Source organism: Lissotriton helveticus, chromosome 4_1 (genome assembly GCF_964261635.1).
Source record: "Lissotriton helveticus chromosome 4_1, aLisHel1.1, whole genome shotgun sequence".
NCBI lineage: Eukaryota > Metazoa > Chordata > Amphibia > Caudata > Salamandridae > Lissotriton > Lissotriton helveticus.
The window spans coordinates 427,100,792-427,118,442 of NC_136063.1; the positions used below are offsets into that span (position 1 = coordinate 427,100,792).

At 44.0% G+C, this 17,651-nt stretch overlaps 1 protein-coding gene across 2 annotated transcripts in view; it reads right to left on the reverse strand.

The window, feature by feature from the left end:
* Positions 1 to 3,901: 3,901 nt before the first annotated feature.
* LOC144828629 (uncharacterized) overlaps positions 3,902 to 17,651 on the reverse strand; it is a 160,888-nt gene continuing 147,138 nt past the window's right edge. For both annotated transcript variants that reach the window (XR_013610499.1, XM_078686981.1), the window contains one exon: positions 3,902 to 7,561. Coding sequence is in view for 1 of the 2 variants with exons in the window: in XM_078686981.1 (XP_078543107.1) it covers positions 7,539 to 7,561 (23 nt within the window). In the remaining variant the exon portion in view is untranslated. The remainder of the gene's footprint in view (positions 7,562 to 17,651) is intronic.

Below are 17,651 nucleotides of genomic sequence, written 5' to 3' on the forward strand. Positions count from 1 at the left end.
GGTACCCAAGAAGGGCAAAGGGGGCCTATGCCCTATCTTGGACCTAAGGAACGTCAACGGCTTCCTCCGGAAGGAGAAGTTCAAGATGCTGACACTGGCTCAGGTCCTAGCTGCCCTGGACCCAGGAGACTGGATGGTAGCGTTGGACTTGCAGGACGCTTATTTTCATATCCCCGTCCTGCCTGCCCACCGGCGCTACCTGCGGTTCATGGTTGGCCACAAGCACTTTCAGTTTACCATGCTCCCCTTCGGCCTTACCAGCGCCCCACGGGTGTTCACAAAGGTGATGGCGGTGGTCGCAGCTCATCTGCGCAGGTTAGGGGTTTCAGTCTTCCCCTACCTCGACGACTGGTTGTTGAAGGCGGGCTCGCCCCAGACAGTCGTCAGCCACCTCCAGACTACGGCAGACCTCCTGCACCAGCTGGGGTTCTCCATCAATGTGCCGAAGTCACACCTGTGCCCCTCTCAGAAGCTCCTTTTCATCGGAGCGGTTCTGGACTCGGCGCGGTTTCGGGTTTCTCCACCCGAACAGCGGGTCCGGGATATTCAGGCTCTGATTCCCATCTTTCAGCCGTTATCCCGGGTTTCGGTCAGGTTGACGCTGCGGCTTCTGGGGCTGATGGCCTCCTGCATCCTACTGGTGCATCACGCCAGGTGGCGGATGCGGGCTCTGCAGTGGGACCTGAAGTTTCAGTGGGCCCAGCATCAGGGCAACCTATCCGACCACGTCCTGATCTCGGAGGGCACTGCGAGACAGCTGCAGTGGTGGCTTACGGACCGCGATTGGGTCAGCGGCAGATCCCTCTCCCTTCCCCAACCGGAGCACGTAGTTGTGACGGACGCGTCCCTCCAGGGCTGGGGAGGCCACATGGGAGAGGCGGAGATCAGAGGCCTCTGGTCTCCGGCGGAGGCCCGGCTCCACATCAACCTGTTGGAGCTCCGGGCGATTCGTCTGGCACTGAAGGCATTCCTCCCCTCTGTCCGGGGGAGTGTAGTGCAGGTGCTCACGGACAACACCAACGCCATGTGGTACTGCAACAAACAAGGTGGGGTGGGGTCGTGGACCCTTTGTGAAGAGGCTCTTCGCTTCTGGCAATGGCTGGAACGCCAGGGCGTGACCCTGGTGGCTCAACACCTGGCAGGTTCTCTGAACGCCAGGGCGGATGAGCTCAGCCGTCGGTGCATGATGGATCACGAATGGCGTCTGAACTCGGACGTGGCGCAAGGCCTCTTTCAGCGATGGGGAGAGCCTTGGTTAGATCTATTCGCCACCGAAGAGAACGCGCAATGTCATCAGTTCTGCGCGTTGGAATTTCCAAGGCGGCACTCGCTCGGAGACGCTTTTCGTCGTGAGTGGAGTTGCGGTCTGTTGTACGCCTTTCCGCCTATACCACTTCTGCCCAGAGTGCTGAAGAAGATCAAGCGCGACCGGGCCCAAGTCATCCTTGTGGCTCCGGACTGGGCGAGAAGGTACTGGTATCCAGAGCTACTCAGTCTGTCAGTCGATCCCTCGGTTCGTCTGCCTCTTCAGGAGGCCCTTCTGTCGCAGCAGCAGGGGACGGTCCTCCACCCGAACCTGTCCAGTCTCCACCTCTATGCTTGAAGATTGAGCGGCGACAGTTGAGGCCATTTGACTTGCCTCCTGAAGTTTGTAACATCATTCTGGCAGCCAGGCGTCCCTCCACGAAGTCGGTATACGCCTGCAGGTGGAACAGATTTGTGGCATGGTGCACAGCAAAGGCTGTGGATCCCCTCAATGCCCCGCTTTCTGAAGTCCTTCTCTTCCTTCTTTCTCTTGCCCAGCAGGGCTCTGCTCTGGGCACTATCAAGGGCTACCTTTCTGCCCTTTCAGCCTTTCTCAGGCTGCCTGATCAACCTTCTTTATTCAAGTCCCCTATTGTAAATAGATTTCTTAAGGGCATCACACACACGTTTCCTCCTGTTCCGTTTGTGATGCCTCAGTGGGACTTGAACCTGGTTCTTACGTTTCTGTTGTGCGCTCCCTTTGAGCCACTTCACAACTGTCCTCTTCGCCTTCTGACTTTGAAGACTGCTTTCCTGGTTGCCATCACCTCTGCCAGGAGAGTGAGTGAGCTCCAGGCCCTTTCTTGTACTCCACCTTTCCTTTCTGTCCATCCGGACAAAGTGGTGCTGCGTACCAAACCTTCTTTCCTGCCCAAGGTTGTCACGGCCTTCCACATCGGGCAGTCTATCACCTTGCCAACCTTCTTTCCGCCACCGCATCCCTCTAAAGAGGAAGAGCGGCTCCACCGTCTGGACCCAAAACGTGCGCTCCCATTCTACTTGGATCGCACACGCCAGTTCCGGGTGGATGACCAACTCTTTGTTGGTTACGTGGGCGCTAAGAAGGGGAAAGCGGTGCACAAGAGGACCATCTCCCGGTGGATCATCCTGTGTATCCAGGCATGCTACTCCTTGGCTAGGAAGGAGCCCCCGGTTGGACTGCGGGCTCATTCTACCCGAGCAACGGCGGCTACCACTGCCCTGGGCAGGGGTGTGCCCTTACAAGACATCTGTCAGGCAGCTACGTGGGCATCGCTGCACACGTTTGCAAGACACTACTGCCTGGACAGCCAAGTCCGGAGGGATGGCTTCTTTGGCCGTTCCGTCCTCCAGGACTTTCTGGTGTGATTATTGGTTCGCAGACCCACCACCGGGGTTGGTATTGCTGGGGTATCTATTCTAAGGTAAGGAATCTAATACTAACGTGTCTCTTTCAGATGCACAAGTTACTACTTGTGTAACGATATATCTGTAAGAGACATTAGTTAGTATTAGATTCCTTACCGACCCACCCATCCTCCCCGTTCTGCGAACCAATATCTAGGGTTAGGGTTACCCCCTTTCAGGGCCCTAGTTTCAATGGCACCAGTGTTGGTTTTTAACATGGCTCTGCGTTTCTGGCGCGGAAAAGCTGTGTCTAAGAACTGACGTCAGCACGCGGAGGCGGCGTCTAAGTACTCCGACGACGTCATCACGGCGCCCACAACGCCGACGACGGACGTGGAGCCGCAGACGACGCCTACCGACGCGCAAGGGTACTGCTACGCAAAAATTTACGGATCCAGTCTGGCACCTGGGGATATTCTAAGGTAAGGAATCTAATACTAACTAATGTCTCTTACAGATATATCGTTACACAAGTAGAAACTTGTGCGTTAAGAGAATCTGAATTTCATTAGTGGCACGGAGGCTAACATTATCCCACCCTACCATCCAAGGAGTAGATTATGGATATTAAGGAAACAACATTTTGGATAAATTAATAAGTAACTATGTGGAATGGTAATATTGTTTCGAGACGTTATAGAGGTTATAAAAAAAATAAAAATCTTATGGAAAGAAAGGATGCTACAGTAAACGTTATGTATATAAGCATTCTTTGTTGCCTTATGATCAATTGTTTCTTGCGTTTGAAGAGTTGGCATTAGATGGAGTATTAACTTTCCTTTTTAAATTCAGATAATGTCCAATAGATCACTCCTTCTGTGGTGTTACATTGTCTGGAAGTTTGGCGCGGCAAGAGGATTCTTTACCTGGACTCAGCTATTTAGTTTTTGATACCCTGATGTTCTTGTGCTGACACTAGATCCATTTTCTTCGTTTATGAATGCAGGAAGAATTTATTTCGCATTTCAAAGCAGCAGACTGTTCTGGGTGTGTACTTATTATATGCCAGGAATGCTCTGTTCTGGAATTGTTTCTTTTTGATGCATAACTTTTAAGTGCTGCGCGGAGAGGCATTAAAGGAATAATGCATAATGTTAGCCACCGTGTCTTTATTGAAATTCAGATTCTCTTGGCTTTAAATTTGGAGAATTGCTCTACTCTTTTGCCTCCACTATATATACTTCCATGGTGAACAAAAAGAACAAAGGCATTGGAATTTCCTTTTTAATGTACAAGTGCACAGTCTGGTATCTTCTATTTTCCATCACTGAAATTTGTAATGTCCTATGCTGTTGCATGACATTCTGTTTATTAATACAACATTTTTAAAAAGAACTTTGGAACAGATCATTTATATTTTGTCTTTGGAATTTTAGCTCTTTACTCTGCATTTTTAAAATGTGCCCTATATTGGTAGGTAAGTATTTTTAAACAGTTCATAAATAACAAAAATGATTAATTAGTTGGATGCTGCTGTCCTTCACACTACAGATAAGTGAGTTCATAACACACAGGTACCATCCAACTGACACATGAAAGCACAAGCTCTGAATATGATTATGATACAAGAACTAATGAAACTATTAAAAGTCTGATATTCTAAGCACCACTGCACAATGTCTTGCTTTAGCTAACTCTGAAATTAGACTACACAGTAATTTTACACAAATATCTACATGATCTGAACTGACAAGAACAGTCATTAACACATTTGTGTGGCATGTCCTATTCATAAAATTCAACCAGCTTACATCACAGCTTGTGAGACACGGTATGCTTGCTATCAAAATGTAAGTGCAACTTGAAGGTCACTAACATAGGTCTGAATCATAGTGCATAGATGTCTGCCTTCACATCCTTGGGAGTCTGATAAAAACATGGGTGTAAACAAGTTATTTAAAATTAAGGAGAGTTGCAGAGCTCTACTTGCTGTTCCTTTCTGGTTATTTCAGACACTTGATGGAATCAGAAAAGGTACAATTGGAGTGGAGAGCAGTTAGAGTTCAGTCTGTGAAAGAGAGACCCAAACTGAAAATCTTCATCGCAACATCCTTCGGCAACTGGTTAGAGCTCGAGCTCCATCCATCCAGAACCTGGGGCCGCGCCTTCCAAGGGTCTTTCTCCATGTTTCAGCAGTTTGTAGGCTCTTTGCGAGATTAGGTGTGCAGGTGATGATCACAGGCACCTCTGAATGTCAAAGTTGAAAGCAGGTTTCTTCATGTCCCTTGCCCAAGTATGTTTTGTGCACAGTGAAGAGGACCTTAAATGTAATTTTTGCCTCCACTGGGATCCAGTGAGGCACTTTCAAAGCTGATTTGATGTTGTCCCGCCTCCATTAATTCAGGCACATTCTGACTGCCTGGTTATGAAGCCTTTGAAGCCTGTTGCTGACTTTCTCTGGGAGTCCTGTGTAGATGATATTGCAATAATTAAGACTTATTATAACGCACTACTGTTGTCACTGGTCTAAATGGAAGAGAGGTAGAGGATTCTGTAGCAGGGAAAGCTGTCGACCGGTGTTTTTGGTTCTTTTATTCGATAACGATGTGAGAGAGTTTGAAGTTGAACTGGATTTCAATGTTCCATAGTTGTGGAAGAAGTTAGACCTAAGTTTGGGGACTAGATAAAAGGCAATTGGTGCAAGGCAATGGCGTGACCTTGGTCTATGAAGTGAGCCAGATGACAAGTAAATGTTGAATAGGAGGTAGGAAAGGGAAGAAGGCTGGGGAAGGCTGCATGTTACCATGTTAGAGGATGACTCAAAGGCTCACGATTCTGACTTGTCATGGGTGAATAAAAAGGATCTGATAAATTCCAAGGTGGAGCCGTATACTCTAGCGCCTTCTTCAAACCGGGGAAGAGCAATGGAATTCTAAGATGCGGATGGTGAGCCAAGCACTATCAGGGTTAAGTTCTTGCTTTCATCCAAGGAGAATGGGAGTTCTGATCTGTTGAGTTGAAGGTTTGATTCTGTACCCCTTGAAGACATGAATTCAATTATGATTAATAATGATGTTTATAATCACTATATACAAGAGTTGGCTAGTCACTTCCATCTCCAGGATCTTGCTACACAATGGCAAGTTACAGACTGGTATCACCAGAGTCCTCCGACCAGCTCTTGGTTTCGTCAGGAGAAGATTGCAGATGGTGTGCTTCAGAGTTTCTCGAATAATGCTCTCCTATAGGAACGAGTTGATCGCAGACGTCAGATCAATTGCAAATGAGGGAAGTAATTAGATCAGCCAGGTATTTGGATATAGCAGGATTGGATGGATAGAAGCTTTAGATCTGTGAGGTAAGGCTGATAATTCTTCCTACGGCTTTGGACTGACTGTGCAAAATACAGAATGAAGCATTGGTGGAGCAATGGGAGGGTAGTGGTAGAAAATAGTGTTACAGATGATGTTATCTTTGATGTTTTGTGATTTTAAAAAAGTCAGAAGGTCCTAGGAATGTTACTGAAATGCATCAATGCTTTTCTTTTTTTTAAAGCATCAGACTAATCACCTTCTGAAAGGTGTGGAGGAGCGCTCTCATAGCTAGGTAGGCCTTATTTTGTCTTTAATGAATTGCGGAAACTCTTACTGAGTTTCTGACATATGGTTTAATCCGCCTCTGACATAGATTTATGACATTGGCATTCATTAGTGTGACTGGTTCTTCTAATCTTGGACAAGTCCTTATTAGGTCCTAGTACCCTGTATTTATTTCTACCAAGAGACAATACAGTTTGTCGTTTGTTCTAGGCAACAGGGCCAGAATTATAATTACTATAATATACACTTACATCTCCCAACAAATACTGTAAGTGCCATAATATTACTCATTAATCCTAGTCACCGAAGGTGGCATCAGACAAGCTTGTAATATCAGTAATTTTAAAAGCATTTCCCCTTATTCATACAAAATATTTATTTTACCCTGGATGCTATTGTTATAGAGAACAATTTACCAAGATATCCAAGGTCTCAAAATCTAGTGTCTTTTGTGAAGCTTCTCTTGAGTTTGTTATTGTCATTTAGCTTGAAACTCCCTGTTCTGTACTCTGAAACCTGAGGGCCCACTTGTCACATCTTATAGACTACATACATGGAATTGTGTCACTTTTTCACATGGACCCAACATGGACTCTTTTTGAACTCTTCCTGTTTTTGCCCACTAATTTTACCAACATTGGTATACTTACTTCTTCCTAGGCTGGGCAAAACAACTGAACTATTCCCATTTTTTTGGGGTGGTTTTTCAGGCAACTTCAGTTTTTTTTAACTCCACCCATTTATACATGAGTATTGGTTTTGTATATACCAGAGGATTTAAACGGCTTTGGCTGCAGCCAACAGGTTCCTGCTGCTTCTGACCTTAGTTGACTTTCCATTAGTGATTCTAGATTGTGATGTCTGGAAGTCGATTTTCATATTTTACATTGCATTTTCAAAAATGATCAAAGGACAGTACAACATTAACATAAGTACTATTCTTTTCAGCACCAAATATTCCTTAAAGATAGATACCAATTATCTTTATATATACCCAGTTTAAATATTACTGTACAAAGTATAGTGCCTATTTCTAGGAACACCATCTCACTGTCTGGTGGCTTAGTCTAGCAGGCACAATTTGGTGGTTCAGCAAAATTAACACAGTGCATCAATTTGTTGAAGTCTTGGCAACTTGTCTTCCAGAAAGTACTTGAAATAAGCTCTATTCTTGGATAGTATCTTGTTGGTAATATGGCGTTTGATACTTTAGATGTTTGATCCCCAAAACACCTCCGGAATTAGACTGTTAAATAGTGCAGCAGAATAGGGCCTGGCCAGGAATGATGCGAAGAATGAAATCTCTTTTTATTCGTCAAAGCTTGGTGCATCTGCAAAAGATATACAAAACGAACACAAGAAGATATGTTATTGGTTTTTGTGTTCTAACCCCTATATCAGGTCATAGATCCACTCACAATAACCACTCAGCAATATTTATAACAATCAAATGCTGCAATGTAAGAAAAGCTCAACGAATTTAAGTTATATGTACCATGGTAAATTTAGAGATATATGGTAAGTGCTATGGTCATGGTATGGCAGGGCACTGTGTTCTTAGAAGTGTAAGGAGCAGATAAACAATAAAGGTCGTAGTGAACATAATATAAAGTTCGATATGATCAGGATTATGTGTATTCTTATCCATTTAGCAATCTACATGTCTTCTATATTTGTTTTTTCATACCCAACTCTGTTAAGTTTGAAATAACCATAACATCACATGTTTACAAGGAAGCACACCCAGTGTTTCTCTCACTCTCCCCAGCCCTTGCCCCCGCCACACACAACTAACACCCCCTCCCTTCAATGCTCGTTTGCTAACCCCAAATAAATCCACCATTACACCATTATCTTATCATGTTTCTACCGAGATCCTCTGGCTCTGCACATGGGTTCCTAAATCTTAGCACACCACTCCATGGCAGAAGTCAATTTCGACACTTCTATATCTGTTTTATTATGCTTTGTTTTGTTAGCTCTATCTTTCATGCTATTGCCATCCATCTTACCGTCTTCATCATTCTCATTTCTTTTATTCCTCCCTCACATCTTCTACTGATCTCAGTCTCACCACCTCTGTCTAAGCTGGCTGAAGATGTAAAACTTCTTGGGTTAAACTCCTTCTACGGCTTTGTGCCATATCTGCCTCCTCTTTATTATGTGCAGACATCTCTAGATCCATGGCTAGCTCTTAAATCGATATTCAGTAGCCTAATAAATTCCTTGTGCCGCCTCAAGATTTGGTTGCTTTTCCATCCTGACACCACCCCCCGGGAACATCCTTCTCCTCAACTTAACCCCTTCGACGCTCATGACGAGCTGGGCTCGTCATGAGGTAGCCTCCTCGCACGCTCATGACGAGCCCAGCTCGTCATGTAAAGTGCGAATCCGCAAAATCCAGCGTACGGGGGGAAATCATGCCGCACGCATGCGGTTAAGTTGTACCGCATGCCTCGGAACACTCAGAACAGCCCACAAACTAAGCCTCTAGAAAAAGAGCCATGGCATCATCCCCACTAGTCACGACATCAATAGCTCTCACACTCCTTATTAATGTATTGATTTATGCTGGAGGGTCATAACATGGCCTTACAACTATTACAAAAATATTTCATAAAGTAATCTGTAATGCTTGATATATGCAATGTAAATGTTCTGTAATGTCTTACTATACACTTGTCTCCCCAAATACTGGCTTTCTGTGTTCGTCCTATTCTGCCTTTCTCACTAAAGCTAGATTTATCTATTGCTACCAACATATAATGTTGTTCTCTTGCCCTCTCTACCGCTTTCTTTCTCATGAACTACCTCGGTCTCTTTTCGCTAGCAATACCTCACTATTTCTGTCTATTTGTATTTGAGTTATATTGGTCTCTCACTATCTATGTGTTTTGTCTGAAATCTATAGATTTTGTTATCTAATTTTCTATAGTTTCTTCTTGATGTCCATCTCATGCCCTTCATCTCTTCCTACTACTAGCTTTTATTTTCAATTGCCATCTTTGCCACCAATAAATCCTCCTTTTTCTTTCTACATCTCTGTTCTAAAAACCTACCACAATCAAGCTTCTTCTGTAGCTTTTATTTGTCAATTTAGAATTCAGAATGATCCAGGCCCATGTTCCGCTTATATTGTCACAACGCCCTTCTTGTGGTCATCCCAGGTGCCTATTTTACACTATTTAAGATTGTCCTTCATGCAGCCACATGTCTCATCAAAAGCATGAAAGAATATGGCAAGATCACAAACATTATTTAGGAAAGACACTGACTCTTTCTGCTCACTCCTTCAAGACGTGATGTGTCACCTTCTAGGCTTCTGCTGCATGACAACATGGTCAAGAAGTGCAGTAGAAAAAGCAGCACTTGCAGCAGGAGCATCACCAAACTTTAATGAGGAAATGCAGGAATGAAACGACCAGGCCGCCTTCTTCTGCTGTGCACTCAGATTCTGGAACACCATCCGACACAGATCCGTCAAGTTCTGTCAATCCTTTTCTTCAGGAAGCAGCTGAGGACTCATCTTTTCAAAGAACATCTTAGATGACAACAACCAGTTCCACACCATTGGGTGTTACCTGAAGCAAGTTTTACTTGCCCTTGCTTCTACTGCATTCCCTCTTCCATATTCTATGGTGCTTCATTGGTTTACAGATATGTTTGCACATTTTACATGATCAAACATACATATATTTCTTCCAGGTATGTTATATAGCATATTTTCTGTCTCTCCCAAAGAGCAGTCTCCAGCCTTGTGAGTTCTGTTTCCAAGCTATGTGCATTACGAGCTATTTTCAACAGTTATGGTGCAATCTCCAGTTACTTTCAGCTAAATTCTGATAAAACCAAGATAACTGCCTTCAGAGGGCCGAATTCGTCTAGGTCAAATACCTGATGGCCCAGCTCTAGGGTTATCCTGCCTCCATAACCTTGGCATTATTTTTTACCATTATGTTGTTTATGCCTCAAATTTCCAAACTGCCCTCTTGTTCCTTAATCTTTCAAACTCTTTGCGAGATGCTGCTTTTGTTTGCCTAAATAAAAACTGTAATCCATTTTTTCTTGACTTACCTATGTACATGCCACATAGCTTGGCCTTTGTCAATAAGCTATTTAGCAGCCTCTGCTACACCAGAATATTGCGGTATACAACCTTTACAACGCAACTTTTACAACAACCTACCATTACCACGCATTTTTTACAACGCAGGATCCATTACAACGCATACCATTACCACGCATGTATTTACAACGCAGGTACTTTTACAACGCATACCATTACAACGTAAGTATTGGTAAGTATATTATTTTATTAAAAATATTATTTGGGTTTTTGGGTAAAGGGGTATTTTTAGGGTTCAGGGTCAGTTTTGGGTTTTTTGGTAAAGGGGTATTTTTAGTGTTCAGGCTCAGTTTTGGGTTTTTGGGTAAAGGGGTATTTTTAGGGTTCAGGGTCAGTTTTCAGTTTTTGGGTAAAGGGGTATTTTTAGGGTTCAGGGTCAGTTTTGGGTTTTTGGGTAAAGGGGTATTTTTAGGGTTCAGGGTCACTTTTCAGTTTTTGGGTAAAGGGGTATTTTTAGGGTTCAGGGTCAGTTTTGGGTTTTTGGGTAAAGGGGTATTTTTAGGGTTTAGGGTCAGTTTTCAGTTTTTGGGTAAAGGTTTTTTTAGGGTTTAGGGTCAGTTTTTAGTTTTTGGGTAAAGGGGTATTTTTAGGGTTCAGGGTCAGTTTTCAGTTTTTGGGTAAAGGGGTATTTTTAGGGTTTAGGGTCAGTTTTCAGTTTTTGGGTAAAGGGGTATTTTTAGGGTTCAGGGTCAGTTTTCAGTTTTTGGATAAAGGGGTATTTTTAGGGTTCAGGGTCAGTTTTTAGTTTGTGGGTAAAGGGGTTTTTTAGGGTTCAGGGTCAGTTTTCAGTTTTTGGGTAAATGGGTATTTTTAGGGTTCAGGGTCAGTTTTGGGTTTTTGGGTAAAAGGGTACAGGGGAAAAATTAAATACAATTAAATTTAAATTAAATTAAATTAAATTGATTAAATTAATTAAATTAAATTAATTAAATTAAATTACATTAAATTAAATTACATTAAATTACATTACATTAAATTACATTATATTAATTTTAATTAAGTTAAATTAAAAAAAATATTATATACTTACCAATACTTACGTTGTAATTGTATGCGTTGTAAAGGTATATGCGTTGTAAATACATGCGTGGTAATGGTACTTCGTTGTAATGGATCCTGCGTTGTAAAAATTGCGTGGTAATGGTAGGCGTGGTAAAAGTATGCGTTGTAACGTCATACATCCGAATATTGCTACTAGTTTAGTACTTGGTCTTCTCCGTTGAGAGCATATAAGTCAACACCCGAGGGAGCATCATTTTCTCCCAGTTCACAGGAAGGTTTTTAAAAGCTTGTGCATCTGCCATGGAGCCATTTATAACTTTAAAGCTTTTTCACAATGCCCAGTTTAAAAAACTATACTCCATCTGGCATACTCCCCTGCTAATTTGCTGGCCATTCCTTGGGTTCGCCTGGTTAGAACTGGAGGCAGTCTGTTTACATTTTATCGGCTTAATCTGGAATTCCTTGCCTATTCATTTGCACATTCTCACAAATGATATAACCTTTAATAGGGCATTAAACACTTGGTTGATTGTCAAACCATTACAAAATGCATTTCTCCTAGTTTTGCACATTCAAGTGTATTAGTGCCAGGGTATCTCTTTGAAGTCCCTATGCACTTTACAAACAACTATTCATTCAATCATGAATTCTTTATCTGCTGCTTTTTGAATTATACCCTGTCCATCTTTTGCTAGGCCTAAATATTGCTTCTTCTAATACTAACTGTACCTAATGCTATCTCTATCTATTGCCATCTCTTTGTAGTACATTGAGGGTGTTTCCCCTAGCATTTCCCAACGTTTGCAATTTTTATATCTGAATTATGACTCCTGCTGAGAGTTTAGATCATGTAACCAGGCCGAAAATATCACTGGTTTTGGAGAAACTGTTATCCTATAGCAAACTGCAGCCTTATCATTTTGTGGCAGTAGAAGTCTGGAGTCCCAACACTCTAATGAACAAGCCACTCTAGCCCAGAAGAAGTAAACTTTTTCCCCATTTTACAAAATTACCATTTGGAAATATAAAGCGTTACGTGGAATTAATTCATAAGGGAATAACTGTCCTTTTTTTTAATTGCTGCACAAATGAATATAGCTAGTGAATACACTTCTCTGTCACTTGTCCATTCATGCCTTTATCCTTCATCAAGAATCAAAGTGGCTGGCCTAGTGATGAGAAGCAAAGCATGTGAAGGATATACCTTGCCATAGGCTTTGTTCTCAGCCAAGAGGCTAGTCCAAATTCCATTGGATGGCACCTTTTGAGAAAAGACTTTCTGTGATCTGAACCCTGCACCAACCCATGGTCTCATATTTCTACATATATGCCAATATTCTGCTCACTAAAAATGTTTTTGGGAATTAGGACTTTATGCGGTAGCTGATCTTAGCCCTTCTGCTCAGAACTAAAAAGGTTTGAGGCAATGCCCACTGGTTCCTTGTCTGATCCTAACTGGAACATTTGGGTCAATTCATTGTCACCGAATTCCTTTCCCTGGGTTTCCTCTGGGAAATTAAGAAGATACTCTAGAGAGAAATGCATGGAAGTACCTAAAGACCAGCAGCCCAACTGGTTGTTGTGATATGAGCCACAATTCATGATGAGAAACCTGTGCCAGCCTGCGTTGTGGGTGCTTGAAAGAGACTTTGCCTAAAGCGCCTAGACTCGCTAAGACATCCCCAAGCTATGGATTGGAAGCAGCTGGAAGCAATCTTTGTACCAACTGGGCATGTTCTCTAGGCTTACTTCTTAGCGACACCTTCACGCCCAAAAAACTCTGTTAATGAGGGATACACTGCGGGGCAAAATCGTTCAAGGTGCAAGTCAGTGCGGAGTCTATCTGGGGCAGTAATGAGTCCATTCCAGAGTGCTTCCCAACCTGCTTGCTTTAATGAAGTGTTCCGTTCAGTTCTGGGAATCTTTCCCCAGTGGAATAGTCTATGAAGGTACTGATCCCCTCTATCACGATGAACCGGGCAACAACTGTGACAGTCCAGCAGAACCACTAACAGCTACGAGAAGAGACCACCTCACCTTGAAGACTATTGCAGACCTCTGGCCAGATAATGGATCATGCTCTTGCTGAACCTCTGCTCTGAATGTAAATGCTTAACAAGGCAGTCGAAGACACGCATCACCAAACAGTGGCCTTCGCTTCATCGTTTCCTTAGGAAAATGCTGCATCACAGCGGATGAGTAACACTGTGTAGTCACAGCCTGGAGAGAAGCATGCTGTTACTGCCCAAACAGAGGTCACCAGGAGTGAGTGCCCCAGGGCATGTCTCAACAACGCCCAGACCTCTCCATCAGTTAATGAGTGTCTCTTCGTCCTCAGCAGGGGATCTCTTTGTTAAAAGATAAAACTAATGAACGGGTTCCAATAAGAAGGCTTGTTTTCCTCCTAGCGGCCTGCATACTGACGTGTGCAGACAAACTCTAGTGCTGTGTCTGAGTCGCTAAGAAAGAGACTTCATTCCTCACAGCTGAGACCCTTGGATGTCATGTAACACGTGTACAAAATACTCACCCTAGACTGCTTGAGTTTGATCCAAGCAAATATTTACTCTAAAGTCACTATTAGTGTAATATCCATAAAGCAACAGCCACACGTCAAACAACCTGAACAACCCTTAGGAGGGTTCAGAGGGTTCTCCAATTGAGAAATGTTATGAAAAAATGTAGCATATAGTGCATTTTACAACATACTTCTCAAAGAAATTTGGTTAAAAGCCGCACGTTTTGCAGGAAATTCTGACTCGGTATATATAAAACATTCTATTAATTAATGTTATGTTTGGTGAGCTTGAGACTGGCAAGAGAAATAATAGGCATCTATTATGGCCGGTGGGTGGGGGGGGATTGCTCTCGCCAATAAATTAGGTCAAACAGGGACTTTTATAGGTTACTCGGTCCATGAAATTGGCTAAAATGCATGGGGTTTGACCAGCAGTTCCGATATACAATTTGGTGTGACGTACTGTCATTTCTGAGATGTAACAGGGGTTTGTTCAGTTCTATCTAACACTTTCTTTTCTTTTCGTAAACTGCGGCTTCCTGTAGATTCTAAGTCATTTGACATGACTGAGGATCTATTAACAAAATGCAGGATGGGAAAATTAAAAGGTGCAGATGTGACAATATCAAACTTTACAAAAGGGTCAGGTCTCGAGTTTCAGAACCATTAAAGTTTCCGCTGGCATACATATCTCTCCATACCTTAATTGTATTGCTTTAAGTGTCCTTAATCATATGCGAGTAATTATGTCATAAAAATCTATCAATATAGATCATAAGGTCGCCTTCCTGCACATAAACAATCCTTCCCCTCAACGCATGCACCATTGCACTATGCTGCAAGTGTGCCTGTATTGGTGCAAGGCACTTAAATTCGCACCAACACAGGGGGAAATGCAAGGCTGCACCCTATTCTTGCAAATACGGCGCAGCTCTGCATTTCAGAAGTGGCGGAGCACAGGGTTAAACAAAGGAGGCTAACACCGTGCTCCGCCACTTCCTTGTAAATATACCCCTGGATCCCTTAATCCTGGCTAGTTATTGTCCTATCACCAGTGCCCCCCATTTTTTTCAAAGATCATGGAGATGGTGGTGAACTCCAAACTATTTAACTATCTTGAGGCTTAGGTGCTGCTGGGAGATACATTGTTTATATTTTATCCAGATAGAGGGATTCACTTTGCTCTATTTTGATGGACTTGGTCGACAAAGGTACCACTGACCTGTTGGTGCTACTGAGCCACTCAGACACTTTTGATACCACTAACCACAAAATGTTGGTGGACAGTCTGGTAGGGTGGCAGAGGTGTCTGAGTGTTCCATTGGGTGGTTTAAAGACGTCCTCTCTAAAAGAGCTACACAACTCAATGTCAGGTCCTACAAGAAAACAGAGCTGTGGTAACCTGTGGGCAGGGTTGGATTGGCCTAAAGGCAATCAGGCAATGCCCGATGGGCTGGTCTACCAGATCAGTGTGCTGGACGTTTTTTGGGCTGTTTGTGAGCCTGTGTTATGTTCTGCCGTGTAGTTTTTTACTATTAATTTCCCTGATATTAAGCAAACATTTCCTGAAGCAAGCTCAAGTGCATGCAATATTCCACACCTTGCAAAACATCTATATAGGGCGCCTTTACAAGAAAAAACTGCCCAGTTTCAAACAGTGACACTTTTGTAGCTTTCTAAATCACAAACGAGGGCCACTTTTATTTAAATGCCTGGGCCTATTTTCTGACCCTGTCCGGCCCTGCCTGTGGGGTGCTGCAGAACTTTCCTCTAGCCACATTCAATTCAAAATTTAAATGCAGACAATGCCTGAACATCTTGAGAATCTGGGGGTGTAGGCAGGCCTGTGTTGATGACTCTGTCCAACAACGTATGGAATCTTCTCAATGTCCACATCATCAGTCAATTTCTAAACTAAATTTGTAAAGGCTCTATGGCTTTCCAACAAGTATGTAAATGTCTAGAAAGATGTTTTGTTCTACTGTTGAAATCACCTCTCCTCCTCAATGCAACCCTTCTTTGGTTCAAAATGCTTCATGCCTGCAGCGTGAATTTAAAATTTGAATTTAAAAACATTTATTGAGCGCGCTTATACCCAGCGGTTTCATGGCGCTTTGAGGACTACGACCAGCAGCAGCAACAGAAAAGGCAGGCTAGGCGGCAAAAGCTCTGGAAAAAAGGAAGGTTTTCAAGTTCTTCCGGAACTCCAGATAGGAGGTTGAAGATCTGAGTGTCATAGGGAGGGAGTTCCAGAAGACAGGTGCAAGGGCCGCAAATTTCACCCCGCCTGCTTTCTTTTTCTTAAAGCGGGGTGTGGCCAGGAGTGCCATGTGGGTAGAGCGGAGTTCTCTGCCCGGCAGGTAAGGTTTGATGGCTGAGCATATGAACTCAGGGGCGGTGCCCATCCTGGCCTGGAAGGTGAGGCAGCCTAATTTAAATAAAGCCCGCTCCCTCACAGGCAGCCAGTGCAATGATTTCAGCAATGGAGTGACTCGATGGAATTTGGGCAGCCCATGGATCAGGCGGGCAGCCTGATTTTGCACTAGCTGCAAGCGGTGTATGGCATAGGCCGGTGCGCCGTTATAGATTATGTTCCCATAATCAAGGCACGAGAGCACCATTGCCATCACAATTATTTTCAGAGCCGGAAGGGAGAAGAAGCGGGATATCTTCCTGATTGTCCGGAGGGAGAAGAAACAAGAGGAAACCACCGAACTGACCTGGGGGTTTACAGAGAGTTGGCAGTTGAGAAAAATCCCGAGGGTTTTAACTTTAGGGACCGGGAGGGGGGGTGCACCGAGTGAAAGGGGCCAAAATGAGGGGGACCAGGGACTACAACCACCTCCTGTCAAGACCAGCTCTGTCTTGTCAGGGTTGAGTTTGAGGTGGTTGCAGTTCATCCAATCTTGGATGAATAACATAACAGTTTGGAAGTTCTGGACAGAAGAGGGGGAGTGAGAGAGGTTAAAAATAAGCTGGAGGTCATCGGCGTAATTAAACACCGTGACCTCGAGCTGCTGCAACATAAAAATGAGGGGATAGATGTATAAATTAAACAAAAGAGGGGATAAAGAAGAGCCCTGCGGGACGCCGCACTCCACCTTTCGAGAAGAGGCAGCAAAACCAGCGAGATGGACAGCCTGTGCCCTATCACACAGGAAGGATTTGAGCCAAGAGAGGGCAGAGCCCTCTATGCCCGCCGCCCTGACACGAGTGAGAAGGATGGAATGATCCACCGTGTCAAAAGCGGCGGACAGGTCCAAAAGGACAAGGGCTTGCGGAAGGTTGGTGTCAATACCCTCGCGGAGTCCATCCATCACTGAGATCACTACCTTCTCCGTGGAGTGCAGAGGTCGAAAGCCCGCCGGGCAGGAGGAGAGGCAATGATTTGCCTCCACATAAGTGCTCAGGGTACTCGTAACGTGGGTTTCTAGGACCTTTCCCAAGTAGGGCAAAAGGGAAATGGGATGGTAGTTAGATGGGGACGAGGGGTTAGCGCCAGCTTTTTTTAAAATCGGGATGATGACTGCTGATTTGTGAGGGGTGGGGACAACACCATTGCTTAGTGAGTCATTAAGGAACGTAAGGGGAGGGGTGGGGCAGGCCGAAAAGATCTCTCTTAAGACATGGGCGGGACCAAAATCCAAGGGGGAGCCCGACTTCACCCTCCGAAGCAAAGGGAGGAGTGAGTCCTTGGTTAGCAAGGGGATGCTAGCCAGTTTGGAGATAGAAGGGGGAGGGGACGTATTAGCAAATGTTGACGAAGTGCAATGAT